Below are 24956 nucleotides of genomic sequence, written 5' to 3' on the forward strand. Positions count from 1 at the left end.
GGATAGCCCCCCGTCCTGGGCACAGCCCCGCCCCTGTGCTGTTAGCTCCGCCCCCTGGGTACAGCCCCGCCCCTGTTCTGTTAGCGCCGCCCCCTGGGAACAGGCCCGCCCCTGTGCTGTTAGCTCCGCCCTCCTGGGTACAGCCCCGCCCCTGTGCTGTTAGCTCCGCCCCTGGACACATCCCCGCCCCCGGACACAGGCCCGCCCCCGGGATAGCCCCGTCCCTATGCTGTTAGCCCCGCCTCCTGGGGCAGGGAGGGGGACAGAGCCCGGCCGGGGGAGAGCTCAGTCCTCACCTGGGTCCGTTCCGCGATCGTCAGGCGTCTCCACGCGCAGCCCCCGGCCCAGCCTCGTTTTCACCGTGGCCCCGCCCGCGAGTTTCGGGCGGAAGTACACGAGCAGTTCCGGAGCGGCCCGAGCGCACGGACGCACCTTCGGCTGGCGGCGGAAATAACCGAGCGCGTCCGAACGGCCGCCGTCCGGCGCATGCGCAGTGACGGAATCGAGTCGGTGCCGGACGTGCTCGATGTTTTCCGAGTAAGGACGGACGCACCCGAGCCCTTCTGGACCTCACTTCCAGGTCCCGAGCCGCAACCCGGAAGCTCCCGAGGAATGACGGAAAGTCCCGAAGCCCACTTCCGGGTGCGCGATGGCGCCGGCGCGGACCGAAGCGAGTCCGGAAAGACCCGAAGAGCCGAGGCGGGGACTTCCCGGTGGGCGAAGGCCGCCGAGTGGCGCCGGAAAGAGCCGAGGTCGCGCGCGGGGCGGCCCGGAGCCGGCCGAGCGTCTCCGGAAAGAGCCGAAGCGCGGCCGGAAGTTGCCGAGCGGGCCCGGGCCGGGCGAGGGAGGAGGCCGGCAGCGGCGCCACACAAGATGGCGGACGGGGAGGAGGTGACTCTGGACGGGAGGCCGCTGCAGGCGCTGCGGGTCGCCGACCTGAAGGCGGCCCTGCAGCAGCGCGGCCTGGCCAAGAGCGGCCAGAAGAGCGCGCTCATCAAGCGGCTCCGCGGGGTGAGGCGCGGGGCGCTGCGCGCATGCGCGGCGGGACCCCCGCTCCCCGCCCGGCACAGGGCCCGGGGCCCCGGGGGGGGAGCCAGTACGCATGCGCGGGGATCCCACCCTCGCACGGACGGGGGGCGGGGAAAGGGGGAGCCCGGGGGGCACAAGGGTGGGGGGAGGCCCGGGGTAGAGCCTACTGCCGCCAGCAGTGGGGGGCGGGGCTTGGGGAGATCCCACTGCCCCCACCAACGGGGGGGCGGGGCTTGGGGAGATCCCACTGCCCTCACCAACGGGGGGCGGGGCTTGGGGAGATCCCACTGCCGCCAGCAGCAGGGCTTGGGGAGATCCCACTTCCCCCACCAACGGAGGGGCAGGGGGTTGGGGAGATCTTACTGCTGACTCCAATGTGGAGCGGGGTTTGGGGAGATCCCATAGGTACCACAAATGAGGGGTTGAGGCTTGGGGGGATCCTCTTGCTACCACAAATTCAGGGTGGTTGAGGTTTGGGGAAATCCCACTCTTTCAACAATGTGGGGGGCAGGGCTTCGTGTGGATGTTCTGTTGGACAGTTCGTGGTTGGTGGAGTTGTGGTTCAGGGACACAGTCAGTTTGGTTGGAGAGTGAATGTTGTGCTAGCACTGGATTGTATTGTATTGGATGATCGATGTTGAGTTGAGTTGTGTCTGAGATATATGGTGGAATAGGTTGGATGGCAGCTGTTGTGTTGGACAGTCAACATTGGGTTGAGTTGCCGAGTTGTATGGAGGGAGTGGGTTGTATGGCAGATGTTGAGTTCGACAATCTACACTGGATTAGGTTGTTGAGTTACAAAGTAGAATTAAATTGGGTGGCGGTGGTTTGCTTCAGTTGTAGTTGAATTTGCAAAGGAATTCGACTGGGTGGCAGTGGTTGAGTTGGGCAGCCAACATTGGGTTGGGTTTTAGTTGCGCTGTGTAGTGAATTGGATTGGGCAGTGGTGGTTGAGTTGGGCATCCAATATTGGTTTGTTCTGTAGTTGAGTTGGGCGGTGGAATTGGATTGGGCGGTGGTGGTTGTGTTGGACAGCTGACGTTGGGCTGGGTTGTAGTTGAGTTGTGCAGTGGAATTGGATTGGGCAGTGGTGGTTTAGTTGGGCATCCAATGTTGGTTTGTTCTGTAGTTGAGTTGGGCAGTGGAATTGGATTGGGCAGTAGTGGTTGTGTTGGACAGCCAATGTTGGGCTGTGTTCTAGTTGAGTTGGGCAGTGGAATTGGATTGGGCAGTGGTGGTTGTGTTGGACAGCCAATGTTGGGCTGTGTTCTAGTTGAGTTGGGCAGTGGAATTGGATTGGGCAGTGGTGGTTGTGTTGGACAGCCAATGTTGGGCTGTGTTCTAGTTGAGTTGAGCAGTGGAATTGGATTGGGCGATGGTGGTTAGGTTGGGCTGGTTTGTAGTTGAGTTGTGCAGTGGAATTGGATTGGGCAGTGGTGGTTTAGTTGGGCATCCAATGTTGGTTTGTTCTGTAGTTGAGTTGGGCAGTGGAATTGGATTGGGCAGTGGTGGTTGTGTTGGACAGCCAATGTTGGGCTGGGTTCTAGTTGAGTTGTGCAGTGGAACTGGATTGGGCCTTGGTGGTTTAGTTAGGCAGCCTGTGTTGGGCTGGGTTCTAGTTGAGTTGGGCGGTTGCATTGGATTCGGTGGCGGTGGTGGTTTAGTTTGGCCGCCGACATTGGGCTGGGTTGTAGTTGAGTTGTGCTGTGGAACTGGATTGGGTGGTGGTTGTGTTCAGAACATTAGGTTACGTATATCCACCTCATTTGGGTCGAGTGAATAGTCCAGTGCCCTGGGGTTTTTCCAGCTGGGAGTAGAAATTGGCAATGGAATCTGGTGTTTTGTCTACTGCAGTTTTGTTTGCTTACAAAGAACATACATAATCTCCTTTCTCTGAATGCAGGAGGAATCCAACGCCAGCAGATGATTCCTTTGCTTGCTGTCCTGGGCTTGCCTTCCAGCCAGTTCTGTGCCCAAAAAGCTTTTGCTTTTAGTTTTTTCTTCAGGCCACGTTACTGTGCTTCCAATCTGCCTGCTTGGCTTTCTCTCTGTGTCCATGTTTTTGTCTCTCGCTTGTGCTGAGTCTAGTATTTTCACACTCTGACCCACACGTACCCTTATCCCGAAAACAGTACTCGGTGAGAACCTTTGTGTCTGAGTTGTTTGTATTCATGAGTGGCCTTGGGTGTGCCTTGGAGACTCCTACTGTTATTTGTGCTAAGCCTCAACGAAGGACAGTTTTTCATCTCATTGATAATAATGGGCTTTGAATCCAGTCTATAACAGTGCTGACCTGGGTGGGGTTGGATGGCCACTCTTGCGTTGTTCTGTTGGGTTAATCATTTGGCAGGTGTGGACGGGGCGGCAGATGGATTGAGATGGGATGAAGCTGGATGGGTGAGTTGAAAGGTGGCTGTTGAGTGCGATGGATGGGGATGTTGGCGGGTTGAGCATAGCTGACAGGTGTTGTCTCACGGTGGAGTTGGTTTGGGTGGCGGATGTACTGGGAAGGTCCGGGAACGTAGCAGAGGCTGTTCAGAGTCTGTGCGATGGTGGATTTTCAGGGCTATACAGCTAGGTCTGTGGCTGGTGGAGGGTCACGTGGGTTGGATGGCAAACGCTGAGTTGCTCAGCCATGGGTGTCGTGTTCAGAGAGTCGACTGGGGGTCTCGGGTTGTGCGGTGGGTTACAGAGTAGACATTGCATGGGTAGGGTTGAGTCAGGCCTTGAATGTAGGCTTGCTGGGATGACTGCTGGGTTGGAGGGGCTGCGACTGGACATTGGGTGGGAAGGTGGTTGTCAGGGCGGGCGTAGCTGGGTTGGGTCAAGTCACGGATGAAGGGTGGGGAGAGGGTGTTCGGTCGGGCCGTGGCGGTCCATTGAGGGAGTTAGGCTGTGGATGGGTTAAAGGAGAGCACTTGGATGGTTGGGTGGGGTCATGCGTGTGAGGGTCGGGCTCAGCTGGGCGGGGGCAGGCCCTGTCTGTAGGGTCGGGACAGGAGGGCTTGGAGGAGCTGGGGAGTGGAGGCTGGGCTGGGGGGCCAGTGCTCGGGGCCCCTTCGGCAGCAGGGATCCGTCTCTGAGCTCGTTGTCTCTCCGTCCCAGGCCCTGATGCTCGAGAACCTCCAGAAGCACTCAACCCTGCACGCCACCTTCCAGCCCAACTCCCAGGTGAGACCCCGTCACGAGTACCGGCGGGGGGGGGGGGGGGGTGTCTGAGCACAGGTGCAGGGAGCACAAGGGCTCTTCCATTGCCCCAGCCACCGCCAGCCCACAGTGTTCCCTCTTCTAGCCCTCCCTCTAACCACTGGAGCCCACTGCCTTCCCAGAGCCGGGAGAGAGCCCAGGAGTCCTGGCTCCCAGCCCCCCCGCACTAACCATTGGAGCCCACTGCCTTCCCAGAGCCAGGAGAGAGCCCAGGAGTCCTGGCTCCCAGCCCCCCCCCACTAACCATTGGAGCCCACTGCCTTCCCAGAGCCGGGGAGAGAACCCAGGAGTCCTGGCTCCCAGCCCCCCCGCCCTAGCCACTGGAGCCCACTGCCTTCCCAGAGCCGGGACAGAGAACCCAGGAGTCCTGGCTCCCAGCCCTAACCACTGGAGCCCACTGCCTTCCCAGAGCCGGGACAGAGAACCCAGGAGTCCTGGCTCCCAGCCCCCCCCGCCCTAACCACTGGAGCCCACTGCCTTCCCAGAGCCAGGGGAGAGCCCAGGAGTCCTGGCTCCCAGCCCCCCCGCCCCTAACCATTGGAGCCCACTGCCTTCCCAGAGCCAGGACAGACAACCCAGGAGTCCTGGCTCCCAGCCCCCCCGCCCTAACCACTGGAGCCCACTGCCTTCCCAGAGCCGGGAGAGAGCCCAGGAGTCCTGGCTCCCTGCCCCCCCCCCCCCGCCCTAACCACTAGCGCCCACTGCCTTCCCAGAGCCAGGAGAGAGAACCCAGGAGTCCTGGCTCCCAGCCCCACCACCCTAACCACTAGTGCCCACTGCCTTCCCAGAGCCGGGAGAGAGCCCAGGAGTCCTGGCTCTTAGCCCCCCTGTCCCAACCACTAGTGCCCACTGCCTTCCCAGAGCTGGGAGAGAGCCCAGGAGTCCTGACTCCTAGCCCCCCCCCCCCCCCCCCCGCTCTAACCACTAGCCCCCTCTTCCCCCCAGAGCCAGGGACGGAACCCAGGAGTCCTGGCTTCCAGCCCCACCCCCACTCTAACCACCATCCCCCCTCCCCCTGCAGAGCAAGGGATGGAACCCAGGCATCCTGCCCCCTCACCCTCTCATCTCCCTGCAGATCGGCGAGGAGATGAGCCAGAACAGCTTCATCAAGCAATACCTGGAGAAGCAGCACGAGCTGCTGCAGCAGCGGCTGCAGAGGGAGGCGCGGGAGGCAGCCGAACTGGAGGGTGAGTGTGGGGTGGGACCCAGTCCCTAGTGTCTGTGCCCAGGCACCCTGGTTCTTCTCAGCCTGTGTGGGGGCACCGGGCACATCTGATTGGCTTTGATTCCCCTCAGCATTCAGCCAATGGGCATGAGGCTTCAGAACCCAGGCCACCGGGTGAGGTGGAAATGGGTGCCTTTGATTGGCTGACTGCAGAGGAGGGTGTCAGCCAATGGCAGGGCTGCTGCCAGGTTTGCATCTCAGGGTCTGCCCAGTACTACCTGCATCCATTCCCCTTTCTGTGGCTGGAGCGAGCTTTGCCCTCTGCATCTGGAGCAGGTGGTTGACTGGACTCTAGAACTCTGGGATCTAGAACAGCATGCTCTGGAGTTGGTGTTCTGGAGTGGGATTCTGGAACGAGCGGACTGAAAGCTAGAAAACATAGCACTTGGACTGGTCTACAACATGCAGCCCCAGTCTGGGATTCGCTCCAGAAGGGTGTGTGGGACCCAGAAATCTGAGGTGATCTAGAACCGTGCTCTCCCCAGGGGTGTGTCATTGTCTCTGTTCATGAGCTCTCTTCGCCACAATAACCAAGCATTTTAGAACCAGGGGGTCTAGACTGAGACACCTAGAATATTGCTTGGGTCTAGACCCCTCGTGCACTCTTTGACACCATATTCAGCAGAGATCTAGAATGCTGTCTGCTCCAGATAAGAGTTTTGAGAGACCAGGATATCAGTCTAGAACCTAGACCACTCTAGATCCACGCCACTCAGATAGTTTTGAAGTGAACACTGGGTCCCATGATCCTTTGCTATCTGGATGCGAGATCTGGTTGGGGGGTCAGACCACTGCAGTTGAAGAAACCTCACTGCATGAGGAGCTAGAAAACCGGCGAGGCAGCAAGAATGGAGAAGGAAGGTGCTGGGTCTAGAACAAGTGAGTTCTGGCTCAGGTGGAGCGAGGTTCTAGATCACAGGGTGGTGGGTTCTGTCCAAGCTTCGCATGGCCTGTAGAACAGACACACATCTAGACGTTCCCTAGCGGGATCTAGATTCAACAGGCTGGGCCTGGCCTGGGTATCCAGAAGGGAGAGGTTCCGGATCAGGGGGTGGTGCAAACGTCTAGAACAGGATGCAGCCTGGACTCCAGGCCCAGCCCCTCGAGCTGATGGTTCCCTGTCACTTCCCAGCCTCCGGAAAGAGCTACCCCATCTCCCGAGAGAGAAACGACTCCGACGAGGAGGGAACTAGGAGGCAGGAGCGCCGCTCCACCCGGGTCAGGCAGGTCAGTGCTGCAGCATAGCGCTAGGGGGCGCCGGGCTGCAGGGAGCAGCGCAGGGGCTCACCAGGGGGCGCTGTGCTGCAGGGAGCGGGGTCAGGGGTCGGCAGAGGGGGCTGTGCTGTGGGGAGCCAGGCAGGTGCAGCAGGGGGCGCCGTACTGCAGGGAGCGGGGCGGGGGCTCACCAGGGGGCGCTGTACTGCGGGAAGCGGGGCGGGGGCTCACCAGGGGGCCGGGCTGCAGGAAGCGGGGGCTCACCAGGGGGCGCCGGGCTGCAGGGAGCAGGGGCTCATTAGGGGGCGCTGGGCTGCAGGGAGCCGGGCGGGGGCTCACCAGGGGGCGCTGTGCTGCAGGGAGCGGGGTCAGGGGTCGGCAGAGGGGGCTGTGCTGTGGGGAGCCAGGCAGGTGCAGCAGGGGGCGCCGTACTGCAGGGAGCGGGGGCGGGGGCTCACCAGGGGGCGCTGTACTGCGGGGAGCGGGGCGGGGGCTCACCAGGGGGCCGGGCTGCAGGAAGCGGGGGCTCACCAGGGGGCGCCAGGGAGCAGGGGCTCATTAGGGGGCGCTGGGCTGCAGGGAGCCGGGCGGGGGCTCACCAGGGGGCGCTGGGCTGCGAGGAGCGGGGAGAGGACAGGGGGCGCCGGGCTGGAGGGGAACAGGGGGCGCAGTGCTGGTGGGGAGGGACAGGGGGCGCTGAGCTGCAGGGGGGCAGCAAGGAGCGCCCTCTCTCAGCTGCTCCCCTTCTCTCCCAGGCCAGAGCCGCCAAGCCCCCGGAGGGCACCCAGGCCGTGGGGCCGGAGGAGCGGGAGGCGCCCCCTAGGGGCCGGAGGAGCGTGTCACGGCCCACCCTGAAGCTGGAGGAGGAAGACGACGAGGAGGAGGAAGAGGAGGAGGACGAAGACGAGGAGGACGAAGACGAGGAGGACGAAGAGGAGGAGGAAGCAAAGGCTCCGGAGGGGAAGGAGGCTTCCCGGAGGATGGGGGAAGCCTGGGCCCCAGGCCCTCAGGCGAGCAGCTCACCCCAGGAAATCAGGGGGTCCCGGCAGGAGAAGGTGGGGCTCATGGCCCCAGCACCCCAACAGACAGGAGTGCCCAGATCCCCAGCACCCCAGGAAGTGGGGGGGGCCAGATCTCTGGCACCCCAAGAAGTTGGGGGGCCTGAGGCCCAGGGAATGGGGGTCCCCAGATCACCAGGGCCCCAAGGAAGGGGGTCAGCCCAGGCCCTGGCACCCCAGGAGACAGAGGGGCCCAGAGCTCCGGAGCCCCAGGAAAGGGGGGTGACCAGGCCCTCGGAACCCCAGGGAAGTGGGACAGCTGTGACTCCAGCCCCCCAGGAGAAGGGGAAGCCCAGTCCACCGGCTCCCCAGGAGAAGGGGGAGCCCAGTCCACCGGCCCCCCAGGAGAAGGTGGAGCCCAGCCTGCCAGACACCCAGGAAAAGGGAGAGCCCAGCCCAATGGCCCCCCAGAAAAAGGAGGAGCCCAGTCTGCCAGCGCCCCACGAGAAGGGGGAGCCCAGCCTGCCAGCCCCCCACAAGAAGGGGGAGTCCAGCCCGACGGCCCCTCACGAGAAGGGGGAGCCCAGCCTGCCAGCCCCCCACAAGAAGGGGAAGTCCAGCCCAACAGCCCCCCAGGCAAAGGGGGAGCCCAGCCTGCCAGCCCCCCACGAGAAGGGGGAGGCCAGCCCGCCAGCCCCCCAGGCAAAGGGGGAGGCCAGCCCGCCGGCCCACCAGGCAAAGGGGGAGCTCAGCCCACCAGCCCCCCATGAGAAGGGGGAGCCCAGCCTGCCAGCCCCCCAGGCAAAGGGGGAGCCCCGCCCGCCGGCCCACCAGGAGAAGGGGCAGCCCAGCCCAACGGCTCCCCCTCTGGAGGATTCTCTGGAGAAGAAGAGAGCGGCTGGGCTCCAGGAAGACAAGGGGGCCCCCCAGGAGGAGGCAGAGGAGCCCCCTGAGATCTCACAGGAAGGGGGGCCGTCTGTCATCGCCAGCTCCCCAGCCCCTCCCCAGCTATCGGAAGGGGAGGCACCGATGGCCCCCCCTGGGGAGGATGAGCCCCCTCCCCCGCTGCTGACCAAGGAGGACCCCCCCAGTCATAAAAGGCCGCCGGGGACCCACCCAGCATCACCTTCCCCTCCCCCCCAGCGCCGGCGGAGGGGCGGGTCCGACTCAGACTCCGACTCAGACTCCACTTCCTCCGGATCCCGCTCCAGCCGCTCCGAGTCGCCCACCAGGAAGCGCCAGGCCTCGCGCTCCAGCAGCAGCAGCAGCAGAAAGGTGAGCCCCAAGCCACCTGCCCTGCTCCCTGTGTGATCTAGAACCCCACCCTATGCTAGAGGCATGTTCTGGAGGGCTAGGCCTGTTCCAGACCCACTCTTGGTGTTCTAGATCCCCCTCCCCACCAGCTCCTGCTCCCGGTGCGATCTAGAACCCGACCCTACGCCAGAGCCATGTTCTGGAGGGCTAGGCCTGTTCCAGACCCACTCTTGGTGTTCTAGATCCCCCCGCCAGCTCCTGCTCCCGGTGCGGTCTAGAACCCGACCCTACGCCAGAGCCATGTTCTGGAGGGCTAGGCCTGTTCCAGACCCACTCTTGGTGTTCTAGGTTGCAACCACCTCTTATAGACCCAAAAGGTGCCCCGTCCCTCCATAATCTAGTTCTGGGCCCCATTCCTGCTCCCCTTCCTGGGGTGCTGGGCTCGCTTCAGGTGCAGGTGGGCATTCTAGATTCTAGCCAAGCCCCAGACCCTGCAGGGGCACCTGCCTCTCCAGGCCTCTGTTCCAGAATCCATGCAGATCCTGCCTCTGGCGCTGGCTATTAGTGACCATAACAGAGAAATTGAACATCGCGGGGGGGCGCCCCCCCAGTAGTATCTACATTCAGAAAGGGATCGATACCAAGTGAGGCTGCTGGTGACCCAGAAATTCAGAGGACCAGGGTGAAATGCCTGCAAACTGCAGGGAGAGTCAGGGAGGCTCAAATTGCAGATATTCCCCCAAATTACAAATAGTCAGGGGAGGAGGCGGGGACAGGCCAAACGGGACTCAGAGAGGAGCTGACCCCCGGCAGGGCCACAGGAGCAGCTTTCAAGAGAGCCCCGGTGTCACAGCAGGAGTGGCTGGAAGCCCGTCGGAAGCAGGGAGTCTGGCACGAAGGGAACCCAAGGCCATGGCAGAGACGCGCTCTTGGCATCGCTCCTCGCTGCCCGGCCACGGGTCGATTCCCACCTCCCTTCCCAGCCGCTCTCTGGGGGTGACGGGGTTGAGGACATGGCGCACAGTGATGAAAACCCGGCGTAATGCCCCAGGCCCAGGGCTCTGTGCTAGGGAACTGGCCTCGGCCGCCGAGCTGGGCCCCACGGGCTGCAGGAAGGGAAATCTGTCTCGCCAGGCTCTGACGATCCCAAGGGGCAGCCCCTGGATCCATGTGCGGGGAGGGGCGGCGAGCCTGGGCCAAGCTCCCTCCCCAAGGGCTCGTAGCCCAGTGAGTGGGGGCAGGGGGAAGGGCTCTCCTGGGTCAGGTGGCGCAACCTGGGAACCCCAATCCTGGCTCTGCCCGCGCAGCGCCGGGCCCATGCAAGAGATCTCGGAGCCGCGGCTCGGTCCCGGCAAACAGCCGCTCGCCGTGCGGCCACCCTCGGGAAAGCTCCCGGTGCGTTAGGAGAGAGACCGAGACAGGCAATCTCACCCTGCCCCTGTCCGAGCCCTGGCGCCCAGTGCCCACCCCTGGCCTGCCGCACGCAGAGCCGCCCCCCGGCTCCAAGAGCTCTAGGCACTGGGAGAAAGGCCAGACCCAGGCTGTGGGAGAGGTGGCAAAGCCTGGGCCTGCTCAGCGGGGAGAAGGGGCGACCGCGGGGCCACGGCAGGGCTGTAAACTCCTGGCTGGGGCGGAGACAGTGACGGGGGCACCAGAACCGGGGGACTCACGCAGCAGGTTTCCAGCAGGCAGGATTTCCGTTAACCTGTGGAACTCACTGTCAGGGGATGGGCTGAGGCCAGAAGTAGAAGAGGGTTTGACACACAATGAGTCACGTTCCTGGAGGCCGGGTCCAGTGATGGCTATTAGCCAAGCTGGTTAGGGACGCAGCCCCCTGCGCCGGGTGGCCCCAAAGCTCGGGCTGCTAGGAGCTGGGTGGTTCGCTTGATGATTGCCCTTTTCTGGCCAGTCAGACGCAGGGTGCTGGGCAAGAGGGATCCAGTTCTTAGGTTCCAGGGCTTGTGATGTTCTAGACCCTGAGGACCCCCCCACCTGCTCCCAATTCTGTTCAGACCCCATCCCTCTCCAAACCCTACACCCTGGTTCCAGATCCAGCTGGCAGTTCTAGATCCTGACCAAGGAGCCAGACTCCTGCTCCCCATCAGGTCCATACTCTAGATCTGGCTCTAGGTCTCCTCCCCCCGTTCCAGATCTCACCTGGGGGCAGGGGGCAGCTGGGGTCGATGCCTCACTAAAGCTCTGTCTGTTTATCTGGACGCCCCAGTCGCGCAGCCCTGACACCTCACAGGCCGGCCCCAGCTCCCCATGCACCAAAGAGCCCTCCCCAGCAGGACAGCAGGAGGCGCCGGAGAGTCCCATGGCAGAGGGCAGACTGGCCCCCCAGAGACGCCCCAGCCACGGGCACCGGCACAGCCCGTTGTCGCAGCAGGTATGAGAGGGGCACGGGGCGTGGAATGGGGTACCGGGCCGTGACCTATGGGGGGAAATGGGGCATGGGGCTTTTCCTCTCCAGGGGGCGCTGGCCCCTATTCGGCCCCAGGGCCAGATGGGGGACAGGCTGGGGGGCGGGAATAGGTCCCCTCTAACACAGGCCCCTCCTCTGCCTCTCCCCACAGGGCGGCTCAGAGACCCCGGGGGGCCCAGCCAGGGCAGTGCCCACGGGGGACCCGCCGCGCCAGGCAGAGCAGAGGCAGCGTACGAGGTAAGTGTCCAGAGGCTGGGAGAGGGGCAGGCTCGGACACCTGGGTCCCTGAGCCTGGGGGGGTTGGGACGGGATATCGGGGGAGGGGCAGGCTCGGACACCTGGGTCCCTGAGCCTGGGGGGGTTGGGACGGGATATCGGGGGAGGGGCAGGCTCGGACACCTGGGTCCCTGAGCCTGGGGGGGTTGGGACGGGATATCGGGGGAGGGGCAGGCTCGGACACCTGGGTCCCTGAGCCTGGGGGGGTTGGGACGGGATATCGGGGGAGGGGCAGGCTCGGACACCTGGGTCCCTGAGCCTGGGGGGGTTGGGATGGGATATCGGGGGAGGGGCAGGCTCGGACACCTGGGAGTGCGGTCTGTGGGGGCGGGGCTGTGAGTGAGGAGGCTGCGGCGGGGGCGGGGCTGTGAGCCGGGGGGGGGGCTGCGGCGGGGGCGGGGCTGTGAGCCGGGGGGGGCTCCGGGGGGCGGGGCTGTGAGCCGGGGGGGGTCTGTGGGGGCGGGGCTGTGAGTGAGGGGGCTGCGGCGGGGGCGGGGCTGTGAGTGAGGGGGCTGCGGCGGGGGCGGGGCTGTGAGCCGGGGGGGGGGCTGCGGCGGGGGCGGGGCTGTGAGCCGGGGGGGGGCTGCGGCGGGGGCGGGGCTGTGAGCCGGGGGGGGTCTGTGGGGGCGGGGCTGTGAGCCGGGGGGGGTCTGTGGGGGCGGGGCTGTGAGTGAGGGGGCTGCGGCGGGGGCGGGGCTGTGAGCCGGGGGGGGCTCCGGGGGGCTGCGGCGGCCCCGCCCCCGCGCGGGGGCTGCTGGGTAGCGGTAAAATGGCCGCCCCGCCCGCTCGCCGCCCGCCGCTGCCCCGGCCCGGTCCGCAGCCCTGAGCCGCCATCGCCGCCGCCGCCGCCGCCGCCATGCCGGGCCCCCGGCCCCGCGGGTGAGACCCGCCCCCCCCGGCCCGGCCCCCCCCAGTCATTCCCCGGCCCCCCCGCGCTCCCCATTCATTGCCGGCTTCCGGCCCGGCGCGTGCCCCTCCCCCCCCCATTCATTCCTGCCCCCGCCCCGCTGCGCAGGGCGCTCGGGGGAGCTGGGCGATGTGGGGGAGGGTGTTACCAGGCTGTGCTTTGGGGGGCTCTCTGGGGGTGTGGGGGGCTGGGGTGAGGGGTGCAGGAGGGGAACGGGCTGGGGGTGTGGGGGGGCGGGGGTGAAGAGGCTCTGGGGTGCGGAGAGGACTGGGGGGGAAGGGGCTGGGGCTCTGGGGGGCGGAGAGCCCTGGGGGGGAAGGGGCTGGGGTCTGGGGGGCGGAGAGCACTGGGGGGGAAGGGGCTGGGGCTCTGGGGGGCGGAGAGCACTGGGGGGGAAGGGGCTGGGGCTCTGGGGGGCGGAGAGCACTGGGGGGGAAGGGGCTGGGGCTCTGGGGGGCGGAGAGCACTGGGGGGGAAGGGGCTGGGGCTCTGGGGGGCGGAGAGCACTGGGGGGGAAGGGGCTGGGGCTCTGGGGGGCGGAGAGCACTGGGGGGGAAGGGGCTGGGGCTCTGGGGGGCGGAGAGCACTGGGGGGAAGGGGCTGGGGCTCTGGGGGGCGGAGAGCACTGGGGGGGAAGGGGCTGGGGTCTGGGGGGCGGAGAGCACTGGGGGGGAAGGGGCTGGGGCTCTGGGGGGCGGAGAGCACTGGGGGGGAAGGGGCTGGGGTCTGGGGGGCGGAGAGCACTGGGGGGAAGGGGCTGGGGTTCTGGGGGGCGGAGAGGACTGGGGGGGAAGGGGCTGGGGCTCTGGGGGGCGGAGAGGACTGGGGGGGAAGGGGCTGGGGCTCTGGGGGGCGGAGAGCCCTGGGGGGGAAGGGGCTGGGGCTCTGGGGGGCGGAGAGCCCTGGGGGGGAAGGGGCTGGGGCTCTGGGGGGCGGAGAGCCCTGGGGGGGAAGGGGCTGGGGCTCTGGGGGGCGGAGAGCACTGGGGGGGAAGGGGCTGGGGCTCTGGGGTGCGGAGAGCACTGGGAGGAAGGGGCTGGGGCTCTGGGGGGCGGGGGTGAAGAGGCTCTGGGGTGCGGAGAGCATTGGGGGGGAAGGGATGTAGGGCACCCACCCCCCAGTAACCCCCCATTTCCTCCCAGTAGCCAGGAGGAGAAGGAGGAGGTGCCTATGGAGTTGGAGCCCCACCAGGCCGGCGCTAGTCCCCCGGCCGGCCCCCCCGCTCAGCCCCCCGGCCCCGACGAGCGCCCCGACGGGGGGCCCGAGGACGAGGAGAGGAAAGAGGTAGCATGGCGGGGTGCCCCGTGGCGTGGTGGGCAGGTGGGGTTCCCGGGGGGGGTAGCTCGGCCAGCATGGGCAGGGCATGGGTTGGGGGGCGCCAATGGGGAGGACTTTGCTGGCAAAACCAGGGTGGGGGAGGGGTCTGCCCCCCTTCCAAGGCATTTGGGGGGGGTCTCCCCCACTTCCAGAGCTGCTCACAGTGGAGGAGACGGGGGGCTGGGATAAGCCCGCATGCGCTGCCAGCCAATTTGGGGGTGCTCTCCTGGGCACCCCCAGCCACGGGAGGGTTTCGGGAACCCCCGCCAGAGCCAGCCAAGCCTCCCCCTGGCCCCCCGTTAGCTGTAGTTTGGGGACGCAGGGCCTGGGACTGCAGGGGGGGAGAGGGGGTTGGTTCTGCAGAATGTCGCCTTGTCATGAGGTCCATCTCTCCCGAGCTCCGCCCTGATTCTCGGTGCTCCCCCCACCCCGGCTGGGGGCACCCCCTCTCCCAGAGCCGTCTCCGGGGACGGGCAGGACCCCCCGCGGCCCCCCCAGTCCCCTGTTGACCTTCTCCTCTGGACTCCTCTGTTCTGATCCACGTTTTTAAAGAGCATCCGGCCCAGCGGGCGCACGTGCCAGAGAGATGCGGAGAGAGAGACAGAGAGCGGGCGGGGGGAGGGGAGCATGAACCCCGGCGTCCGGGCGGTCCAAGCCCCCAGCTGCGTGGAGCCCCTGGAGACACTGTTCCTGTGCAGCTCTGCTGGGATGTCGTCTGCATGTGGGGCCAGGGCATCTGCTGCTCATGGACCTTGGCCCCTGGGGTCTCCAGGCTGATGGGACTGTCCAAGGACCTGGGGGTCATCTCCAGGCCCCCAAGGTCACTGATAGCCCCGGGGGTCTCCAGGCTGGTGGATTCACTGCAAACCCCACTGTTACTGACCTGCGCCCCCCAAGGGTCTGCGCTGCCAGGAGCCTCTGCTGCTCCTGGGACTTGCTCCAAGGACATCCAGCCCCCGGGGGTCTCCGCCCCCCCCCCAGGGTCTCTGCTGCTCATGGGACTCGCTCCAAGGACCTCCAGCCCCCGGGGGTCTCCTCCGCCCCCCTGGGGTCTCTGCTGCTCCTGGGACTCGCTCCAAGGACCTCCGGCCCCCAGAGTCTCTGCTGCTCCTGGGACTCGCTCCAAGGACCTCCGGCCCCCAGGGTCTCTGGTGCTCCTGGGACTCGCTCCAAGGACCTCCGGCCCCCAGGGTCTCTGGTGCTCGTGGGACTCGCTCCAAGGACCTCCGGCCCCCAGGGTCTCTGGTGCTCGTGGGACTCGCTCCAAGGACCTCCGGCCCCCAGGGTCTCTGGTGCTCGTGGGACTCGCTCCAAGGACCTCCGGCCCCCAGGGTCTCTGGTGCTCATGGGACTCACTCCAAGGACCTCCGGCCCCCAGGGTCTCTGGTGCTCATGGGACTCGCTCCAAGGCCCTCTGGCCCCTGGGGCAGAACTCAGCTGCTCAAGGGATGAGCTCTGAAGACCTTCATCTCCTGGGGGTCCCTGCAACTCTCACGAGTCATTCCAAGGATCTCCAGCCCCTGGGGTCTCCTTTGCTCTCAGACCATACCAGGACCTCCGGCCCCCAGGCCTCTCCTCCAGCTCTGGAGTCTCCGTTGCTCTCAGACCATGCCAGGATCTCCAGCTCCTGGGCTTCTCCTCCCCCCTGGGAGTCTCCATTGCTCTCAGGATGTCTGGGCCCCGCAGGTTCCGCTGCTCTTGGGACTCGCTCCAAGGACCTCCAGCCCCTGGGTGTCTCCTCCACCCCGGGGGTCTCCGCTGCTCTCAGGACTTGTTCCAAGGACCTCCAGCCCAGGGTGCCCGCTCTCTGGGACTCTCCACCCAGCCCCCCGCCGGCGGACGGCTCCCATCTTTGCCCTCTCTCCTCCGGGACGCCAGCCAGCACTAGGTTCCTCCGCCACCACCACCTTGTCTCTTGCCGCCCCGCCCCGCCCCTCCAAACCTGGGAGGGCGCATTGCGATTGGACCGGCCGTTGCCTAGCTACCCTGGGCACTGCGGTGCGATTGGCCGACGAAGGACGCCCCAGGTGTGAGATGGTACCTGGCGCCTCTGGCAGCACCTTTATTTCTTCTTGTCTCTTTGGTTTCCTTCTGTTCTTTAAAGACAAAGGAGGTTTTTGGTTAAACTCTGGAGTTTTGGGGGGGGGGCCCAGCCTGCAAGGGGTTAATGGATCTGTGGGGCAGCAGGGTCCCCAGCTCCCTCTTTGGGGTTTGAGCTTTCCAGGAATAAATCCAGGGGGGCAGCGTGGGGCCTGGAGGTCGGGGGGGGGCAGAGTTGGGTCACGGGGCTCACAGAGAGCAGGGTGGGGCCAGCAGCTTGTGGGGGGCTGGCGGGGGGCAACGTGAGGGATCGGGGTAATGGGAGGCAGTGTGTGGGGCTGGCGGGGGACAGTGAGGGGGATCAGGGTCATGGGGGGCAGTGTGTGGGGTTGGTGGGGGCAGTGGGGGGAATAGGGGTCATAGGTGGGCAGTGAGGGGGTCAGGGTCATGGGGGGGCAGTGTGTGGGGTTGGCGGGGGGAAGTGAGGGGGTCAGGGTCATGGGCGGCAGTGGGGTTGGCAGGGGGTAGTGGGGGGAATTGGGGTCATGGGGGGGCAGTGTGGGGTTGGTGGGGGGCAGTGAGGGGAATAGGGTCATAGGGAGCAGTGAGGGGGTCGGTCGTGGGGGGCAGTGTGTGGGTTGGCGACGGGCAGTGAGGGGATCGGGGTCATGGGGAGCAGTGTGGGGCTGGTAGGAGGCAGTGAGGGGAATAGGGGTCATGGGGGGGCAGTGACGGGGTCATGGGTGGGCAGTGTGTGGGGTTGGCGGGGGCACTGAAAGGGGTCAGGGTCATGGGGGGCAGTGTGTGGGGTTGGCAGGGGGTAATGGGGGAATTGGGGTCATGGGAGGCAGTGTGTGGGGTTGGCGGGGGGCAGTGAGGGGAATAGGGGTCATGGGGGGGCAGTGTGTGGGGTTGGCAGAGGGCAGTGAGGAGGATCACGGTCGTGGGGGGATCGGGGTCATAGGGGGCAGTGTGGGGCTGGTGGGGGACAGTGAGGGGGATCAGGGTCATGGGGGGCAGTGTGTGGGGCTGGCAGTGGGGTAGACCCCCTTTCCCAGGACTCAGCTCTCCCTGTTGCTGGGGGGGAGGGTGCCCCGTTATTCCTGGACTGTCTGAGAACCCCCCCAGCTCCCAGCCCCTTGGCCCCATCTGAGCCGCTTGTGCCCCCACCCCAGCGGGTCTGGGGGCCGCTGCCCCACGGAGACGTGCTGACAGGCCCCTCCCCCTATGTGGGGCTCTCTCCCCTCCTCCGTCTCGTTCCCTCCTCCCCTCTCTCCGCAGGCCGTGGCGCAGCACAAGGCCTTCAAGAGGAAGATCTCCGTTGTGTGTAAGTGACCCCCGAGACCGGGCCCCAGCTTCTCTTCCCCCCCCCTCTCCCCCCCGAGCTGGACGGGCTCCTAGGACCCCTGATTCCATAGGCCCCATGGGCTCGTGGGGCAGTGGGAGTGGCCATGGGGCGGGGCGGGGCACTGGGTCCCTGCCCCATGCTCTGATTGGCTGTAGGGTTGTGTGTGGGGAGAGGGGAATAAGGGGTGGCCCTTCTGGGGGTCTCCAGCCTGTGCTCTGATTGGCTGTCAGTTAGTTGTGGACCAGGGGTGGGGCAGTGGCCCCATGCTGTGCTCTGATTGGCTGTTGGGTTGCAGCAGCGGCCAAGGGGGCAGCGGCGGGGAACAGTGACACGGAGGGCGGCCAGTCGGGGGGGCGCAAGCGGCGCTGGGGGTCCAGCACGGCTGCCACCCAGAAGAAGCCGTCCATCAGCATCACCACCGAGTCGCTTAAGGTACAGGGGGCCCTGCCCTGGACACCAGGGTCCCTTTCCCTCTGCCCATGGAGGGCACACGCCCTCCCTGCATGCCTGGATCCCTCGCCCGCTCTCCCCGCTGGGGGCCCTGCCCCGGACACCAGGGTCCCTTTCCCTCTGCCAGCCTCTGCCCATGGGGGGCACATGCCGTCCCTGCGTGCCTGGATCCCTCGCCCGCTCTCCCCGCTGGGGGCCCTGCCCCGGACACCAGGGTCCCTTTCCCTCTGCCTATGGGGGGCACACGCCGTCCCTGCGTGCCTGGATCCCTCGCCCGCTCTCCCCGCTGGGGGCCCTGCCCCGGACACCAGGGTCCCTTTCCCTCTGCCCATGGGGGGCACACGCCGTCCCTGCGTGCCTGGATCCCTCGCCCGCTCTCCCCGCTGGGGGCCCTGCCCCAGACACCAGGGTCCCTTTCCCTCTGCCAGCCTCTGCCCATGGGGGGCACACGCCGTCCCTGCATGCCTGGATCCCTCGCCCGCTCTCCCCACTGGGGGGTTGGTGCAGTGGGCCCTAGGTGGTGTCCCCGGACGCCTGGGTCCCATTGCTCTCCTGGTGCCCGCAGAGCCTGATACCCGAGATGAAGCCGGTGGCGGGGCAGGAGGCAGTGGTGGATCTGCACGCCGACGACTCCCGCATCTCGGAGGATGAGGGGGAGCGCCATGGGGAGCCACCAGCCCACGAGAAGGGACTCAAGATCTGCCGGACCGTCACGCAGGTACGGGGGAGCCAGAGAGCCCTGCACTGCCGTCCCAGACACCGGGGTCCCATTCCCCTCTGCCGAGTCGCCAGGGTCCCATTCCCCACATGTTCTCTCTCCTGCGGCAGGTGGTGCCAGCCGAGGGGCAGGAGAACGGGCAGGGCGAGGAGGAAGAGGAGGAGGAGAAGGAGCCTGAGGAAGAGCAGCCTGAGGCCCCCCAGGTCACAGCAGAGTTGCCGTTGCCCCCACCTGTGGAGCACGAAGTCAAGAAAGGTCAGGACTGGGGTGGGGGGCAGCATGTGGGGCAGGGGGGCCTGGAGTGGGGGGCAAGGCCAGACTGACCTGGGGGAGTGGTGGTGGCTAGGTGGGGGGGCAGTGTGTGGGGCAGGAGGGGCATGGGTTATGGGGCTGCGGGGGCCTGGAATTGGGGTCGAGGCCAGGATGGGCTGGGGGGCAAGGCCAGGCTAGGCTCCGGGCAGTGTGGGGGGCTGGGGGTTCCTGGAGTGTGAGGCAAGGCCGGGCTGGGAGAACATGGGTGCCTGGACTGGGGGGGCAGCCTGTGGGCTGGGGGGGGTCACAGGAATCAGTGGGGGGAAGCAGAGACCATGGGAGTGAGCGGGGGGGGGGGGTGGATCAGGGTTCAGGGAGGCATTTGAGGGGCTGGGGGAGTCAGGGGCCCCGCCATGGCTGTCTGACCCCTCTCTGTCCCCCGCAGTGACACTCAGCGACACCCTGACGCGCCGCTCCATCAGCCAGCAGCGCTCGGGCGTCTCCATCACCATCGATGACCCCGTGCGCACGGCCCAGCTCCCGTCACCCCCCCGCGCAAAGCCAAGCCCCATTGTGCACATCTGCAACCTGGTGAGTGGAGGCTGGGGCCAGGCCTGGGTCTCCCGCACCCTGCTCAGTCGGCGCCCGGCCCCGAGCCCAGCCGGGCCTGGGTCTCCCGCACCCTGCTCAGTCGGCGCCCGGCCCCGAGCCCAGCCGGGCCTGGGTCTCCCGCACCCTGCTCAGTCGGCGCCCGGCCCCGAGCCCAGCCGGGCCTGGGTCTCCCGGCCCCTGCCTGGTCTGTTGCCAGTTGTGGCGTGAACGGGCGGGGTTGCTGGCCCGGGTTCCCGCTGCTCCGGAGAGGTGGGAGCCCTGCTCTGCCTGGCGCGTTCCCCCGCTCAGCCCACCCCTCTCCCGCAGGTGCGGCCCTTCACGCTGGGCCAGTTGAAGGAGCTGCTGGGCCGGACGGGGACACTGGTGGAAGAAGCCTTCTGGATCGACAAGATCAAATCGCACTGCTACGTCACAGTGAGTGTCCCCGCCCGTCCCCCCGCCCGCCGGGGGTCCGGCCCCACCGCCCCTGCTCCAGCTCTCTCTCTCTCCCCCGCAGTACTCCACGGTGGAGGAGGCGGTGCTGACCCGCAACGCCCTGCACGGGGTGAAATGGCCCCAGTCCAACCCCAAGTTCCTATCCGCCGACTTCGCCGAGCAGGACGAGGTACCAGCCGCCGGCAGGGCTTGGGGGCACTACGCCTGCTCCGATCCCTTCCCCCCAGCTGGATTACTCTGTTGGGCTCTGTCAGGGGGAGGAGTTTGGGGGCTCAAGGCTAGTTTGTGGGAGGTCGTTGGGGGGGCTGGTGGGAGTTTGGGGGCGATCAGGGAGAGTCAGGGCACTGAGGATATTGGGGCAGGGTTGGGGGGATTTTGGAGGGGAGCAGAGCCTGAGTTGGGGGGGGGGGGAGCAGGGGCTGGGGCGGGCAGTTTGGGGGAGGAGCAGGGGCAACCTCTGACCCCCTCTCTCCCCTCAGCTGGACTTCCACCGGGGGCTGCTGCCGGAGCGGGCGGTGGAGGCAGCGGCGGCCCCGGGGGCCGGGCCGGCCGGTGGGCGCGGGGGCCGGCGCTCAGCCCCCCGGGAGCGCTCGCGGGAGCCGGAGCGGGCGGCGCGGGAGCAGTGGGCGGAGCGGGAGCGGGAGATGGAGCGGCGGGAGCGCACGCGGGCCGAGCGCGAGTGGGACCGTGACAAGGTGCGCGAGGGGCCCCGCTCCCGTTCCCGCGAGCGCCGCCGCAAGGAGCCACCCAAGGCCAAGGAGAAGAAGGGCGAGAAGAAAGGTACTGGGGCGGGGCCTGGGCTGGGCTGTGGGGTGGGGGCTGGGGATGTGGAGGGCTCGCTGGGGCGGGGCCTGGGCTGGGCTGTGGGGGTGGAGTCTGGGGATGTGGAGGGCTCGCTGGGGCGGGGCCTGGGCTGTGGGGTGGGGGCTGGGGATGTGGAGGGCTGGCTGGGGCGGGGCCTGGGCTGGGGATGTGGAGGGCTGGCTGGGGCGGGGCCTGGGCTGGGCTGCGGGGGTGGGGGCTGGGGATGTGGAGGGCTGGCTGGGGCGGGACCTGGGCTGGCTGGGGCGGGGCCTGGGCTGTGGGGTTGGGGGCTGGGGATGTGGAGGGCTGGCTGGGGCGGGGCCTGGGCTGGGCTGGGCTGCGGGGGTGGGGGCTGGGGATGTGGAGGGCTGGCTGGGGCGGGGCCTGGGCTGGGCTGGGCTGCGGGGGTGGGGGCTGGGGATGTGGAGGGCTGGCTGGGGCGGGGCCTGGGCTGGGGATGTGGAGGGCTGGCTGGGGCGGGGCCTGGGTTTGGCTGGGCTGCGGGGGTGGGGGCTGGGGATGTGGCGGGTTGGCTGGGGCGGGGGCTTGGTTGGGCTGCGGGGGTGGGGGCTGGGGATGTGGAGGGCTGGCTGGGGGCATGACCCTGACAAGCCCCACACTGACCTCCTGACACCCTCCCCCCCCCCAGAGAAGGCCCCAGAGGAGCCCCCCGCCAAGCTGCTGGACGATCTCTTCCGCAAGACCAAGGCCGCCCCCTGCATCTACTGGCTGCCTTTGACCGACACCCAGGTGAGCGCGGGGGGGGCGCCCGACTCCCTGCCCCTGTCAGTGCGGAACCTGGTGCCATGGGGCAGGGAGGTATTTCACTGGGGGGCTCTGGGGCGGGGCTGGCTGGGGACTCGGGAGGGATTGGGGGCTCCCAGCCCAGCACTCACCCCGTCTCGTGGAGGAGCAGGCGGCCTGGGGGATGAGGGGGAGCGGAGTGGGGGGCTCCCCGGGGGCTGGGGATCAGGGGCTCCCAGCCCAGCACTCCCCCCGTCTCTTGCAGTTTGTGCAGGAGCGGGCGGCCTGGGGGACGAGGGGAAGCGGAGCGAGGGGCTCCCCGGCGGCTGGGGAACGGGTGGCCTGGGGGATGAGGGGGAACGGAGCGGGGGGCCTGGGGGATGAGGGGGAGCGGGCGGCCTGGGGGATGAGCGGGAGTGGAGCGGGGGGCTCCCTGGGGGCTGGGGAGAGGGAGCGGGCGGCCTGGGGGATGAGGGGGAGCGGAGTGGGGGGCTCCCCGGGGGCTGGGGATCGGGGGCTCCCAGCCCAGCACTCCCCCCGTCTCTTGCAGTTTGTGCAGGAGCGGGCGGCCTGGGGGACGAGGGGGAGCGGGCGGCCTGGGGGATGAGCGGGAGTGGAGCGGGGGGCTCCCTGGGGGCTGGGGAGAGGGAGCGGGCGGCCTGGGGGATGAGGGGGAGCGGAGTGGGGGGCTCCCCGGGGGCTGGGGATCGGGGGCTCCCAGCCCAGCACTCCCCCCGTCTCTTGCAGTTTGTGCAGGAGCGGGCGGCCTGGGGGACGAGGGGGAGCGGAGCGGGCGGCTCCCCGGGGGCTGGGGAGCGGGCGGCCTGGGGGATGAGGGGGAGCGGGCGGCCTGGGGGATGAGGGGGAGCGGGCGGCCTGGGGGATGAGGGGGAGCGGGGGGGGAGCGGGCGGCCTGGGGGATGAGGGGGAGTGGAGCGGGGGGCTCCCCGGGGGCTGGGGAGCTGAGCGGGTGGCCTGGGGGACGAGGGGGAGCGGAGCGGGCGGCTCCCCGGGGGCTGGGGAGCGGGCGGCTCCCTGGCCCAGCACTCACCCCGTCTCTCGCAGTTCGTGCAGAAGCAGGCGGAGCGGGCAGCCCGGGAGCGGGAGCGGTCAGCCCGGGCGCAGGAGCGGGAGCGGGCGGCCTGGGGGACGAGGGGGAGCGGAGCGGGCGGCTCCCCAGGGGCTGGGGAGCGGAGCGGGCGGCTCCCTGGCCCGGCACTCACCCCGTCTCTCGCAGTTCGTACAGAAGCAGGCGGAGCGGGCAGCCCGGGCGCGGGAGCGGGAGCGGCGCCGCAAGGAGCTGGAGGAGGAGGAATTGCGCCAGCGGGAACGGAGCCGCCAGGCTGAGCGGGACAAGCGACGCGAGCACAGCCGGGAGCGGGGGGCTGGGGGCGCCCCAGGGGGGGCCGGCAGCACCGAGCGGGGGGGCCGGGAGCGCCGCGAGGCCAAGAGGCGGAGCCGGAGCCGGAGCCGCAGCACCCCGGTGAGGGACCGCGGGGGGCGCCGCTGAGCCCCTGTTGGGCAGCTGTGTGGGAGGTGGGCCCAGCCCCCCATGGGGCCACCCCGGGCTCTGCCGGGGGCTGCTGGGTTATTGAGTTGGATGATTCTGCCCCCCCCCGGGCAGATCCCCTCTCCCCCTACTGCCCCCCCGGGGTAGATCCCCCTGAACCCCGTTAATTTGTATTTTATTTTGGGACAAATGTTTTTTATTCTGCTGTCGCTGGGAATCGAGAGGAATAAAAGCCGGAGTTAGTTTCATACGCGAGGGGTGTGTGTGATTCTTGGGAGGCCGAGCGCCAGGATCGGGGCCCCTGGGCGGCACTGTGGGGTCACCCCCAAGGTACAGCCAGCCCCCCACAAAATCTGCCCAGCGCCCTGGCCCCGTTCTGCTGTGGGGCTTCTACCAGGACCAGCCGGAAGAAGCGAGTGGCTTTGCTCCTGCCCCCCCAAATTCATACCCGCACCCCGGCAATTCTCAGCTGGGGAAAGGGGGGGAACGTTGGCAGAGTTGAAAGTGTCTCCGGGTGACGTCGCTCGTTAACCAGGCCACAGTTGTTAAGGGGAAAGGCCCTTTTCCCAGTGGTATTCTTTGTAATAAAAACCCTCTAAACGCAAGTGGGAAACGCCCTGAGAGGTTTGCAACGGCCCCAAAGCAACAGGACAGGTGAGGGACCCATTCTGCAGCTTTGCAGGGTTTAAAACCCCGAGAGAAACGAGGGACCCGACCCTTAACTTTTCCAGAAATGGGATTAGCCATTTCTTTGCCCGCCCCCTTTTCAAACACTTCCCCAGGTGCAAAAATGATACAAACGTTCCCGTTGAATGAGAAATGACTCTCTGCCCCCTGGGGAAAAAATCTTAAAATATTTAAAACTGATTTAAAAAGGGCTAACTTTTTTTTAAAACAATTTTTATTTTTTTAGGCTAATTTAAAAAAATGCCCGATAGGCCAGTTTACAAACGTGGGTTTTCCTCATTCTCCCCCTTTGTGAGTTTAAGAAGGCTCAGTGAAATCCGTGAAGGAGAGAAAATAGTTTCCCAGGATGTAAATACTGACAATTGGAAGAAAGGGATGGGGCGGGGCGGGGGCTTTTTCACGTGCACGCTCGCGTCCGTTCCATGTTAGGTGCATGCCGCGTGCACGGTTGCTGGAGATCTTTCCCCTAGTGGTATCCCTAGGGGCTGGGCCTGGCACCCCCTGGCGCCCCGTGCTCATGGGGCCACTGGCTCCGCCTCCTTCAGCTCCTTGTTGCTGCCCGGGACGTCTCTTGCGATGGCAAGTTTCGTAGTGGTTCTTGGACTTTTTTCTCTTGTGTATAGTTCAGAGTTTTACTTCAGTTATTTAGTTCGTTGTCCCGCTTTGGGTGCCAGGCTTCCAACCGTGAGCCGCCTGCCGTAAGCCCAGGCCAGCGAGCGACCTGCATGCGAGCTGCTCAAAGTGCCTCGGGGAAGCTCACGTCAGGGACAGGTGCAAGATCTGCAGGACCCCGGAGCGGAGGACAGGGACGTTCGTTAGAAGACCCCGTTATTGGAAGTGTCTCTTAGACCGGGCACATCGGCCTTGGTGCGCACTGTGCCCCTCCCGGCACCGCTCTCTGTCTCCCGTGCCAAGGAAGAGGCACAAGAAACAGCGAGCGTGAACAGGATGCTCCCTGGTGCCTCAGGGGACAAGGGGAGAGACCCAGGCCAGGCCAGTCGTCCTCCCCAAACCACAGGCGGCGACAGCAACTCCCCGGGCACCGAACCTGGTCCAGGACCCATCACCGACTCCTGGGCACCCTCCACCTATGAGCTCCATCGACACCTGGAGGCGTTCCAGGCAGTGAGGGACTTAATGTCTTTTCCGGTGCCCCCCACGTCCTGGAACATCGACCGGCCCCTTCTGGGGGGGAGCCCACCATGGTCTCCAACCCAATGCAGGTCTCCAGCTTCACGGCACCGTTCACCGGCCTCCTGGTCCCCAGTTTCTCGGCACCAGTCCCCAGAGGGTGTCACAGCACCAGTCTCCGGCCCAACGCCGCTCCCCAGCCCCTCATCACTGCCGGTACGTGGCCATGGCAACGGCTCTGCCATGGTCCCTGAGGGAGGAATCCTCATCAGGCTCCGGGGTTAATCCATCCCTCCCCCGAAGAGGCACCGGTACCAGCCATACGCGTCGGACCCCGGGGCGGGTCTGTCTGCAGGTGCTCGGCCACCCATT

At 66.8% G+C, this 24956-nt stretch overlaps 1 protein-coding gene across 1 annotated transcript; it reads left to right on the forward strand.

The window, feature by feature from the left end:
• The first annotated feature begins 486 nt into the window (after positions 1-486).
• Positions 487-22766, forward strand: ACIN1 (apoptotic chromatin condensation inducer 1). Its single transcript, XM_065422902.1, has 18 exons — positions 487-1011; positions 4135-4200; positions 5258-5423; positions 6594-6688; positions 7432-8949; positions 11153-11317; positions 11505-11590; positions 13679-13820; positions 17175-17220; positions 17537-17673; positions 18257-18409; positions 18520-18664; positions 19107-19252; positions 19580-19687; positions 19770-19877; positions 20188-20488; positions 21162-21262; positions 22494-22766. The coding sequence occupies exons 1-18, from the start codon at positions 487-489 to the stop codon at positions 22764-22766; spliced, it is 4281 nt and encodes a 1426-aa protein (XP_065278974.1).
• The last annotated feature ends 2190 nt before the right edge of the window (positions 22767-24956 follow it).

Source organism: Emys orbicularis (assembly GCF_028017835.1).
Source record: "Emys orbicularis isolate rEmyOrb1 chromosome 12 unlocalized genomic scaffold, rEmyOrb1.hap1 SUPER_12_unloc_1, whole genome shotgun sequence".
Taxonomy (NCBI): domain Eukaryota; kingdom Metazoa; phylum Chordata; order Testudines; family Emydidae; genus Emys; species Emys orbicularis.

Coding starts and splice junctions, on each gene's coding strand:
- ACIN1 (XM_065422902.1), top strand. CDS start 487: ATGCGCAGTGACGGAATCGAGTCGGTGCCGGACGTGCTCGATGTTTTC. Junction 4,201..5,257: donor CCTTCCAGCCCAACTCCCAG/GTGAGACCCCGT, acceptor CTCCCCCTGCAG/AGCAAGGGATGGAACCCAGG. Junction 19,688..19,769: donor AATCGCACTGCTACGTCACA/GTGAGTGTCCCC, acceptor TCTCCCCCGCAG/TACTCCACGGTGGAGGAGGC.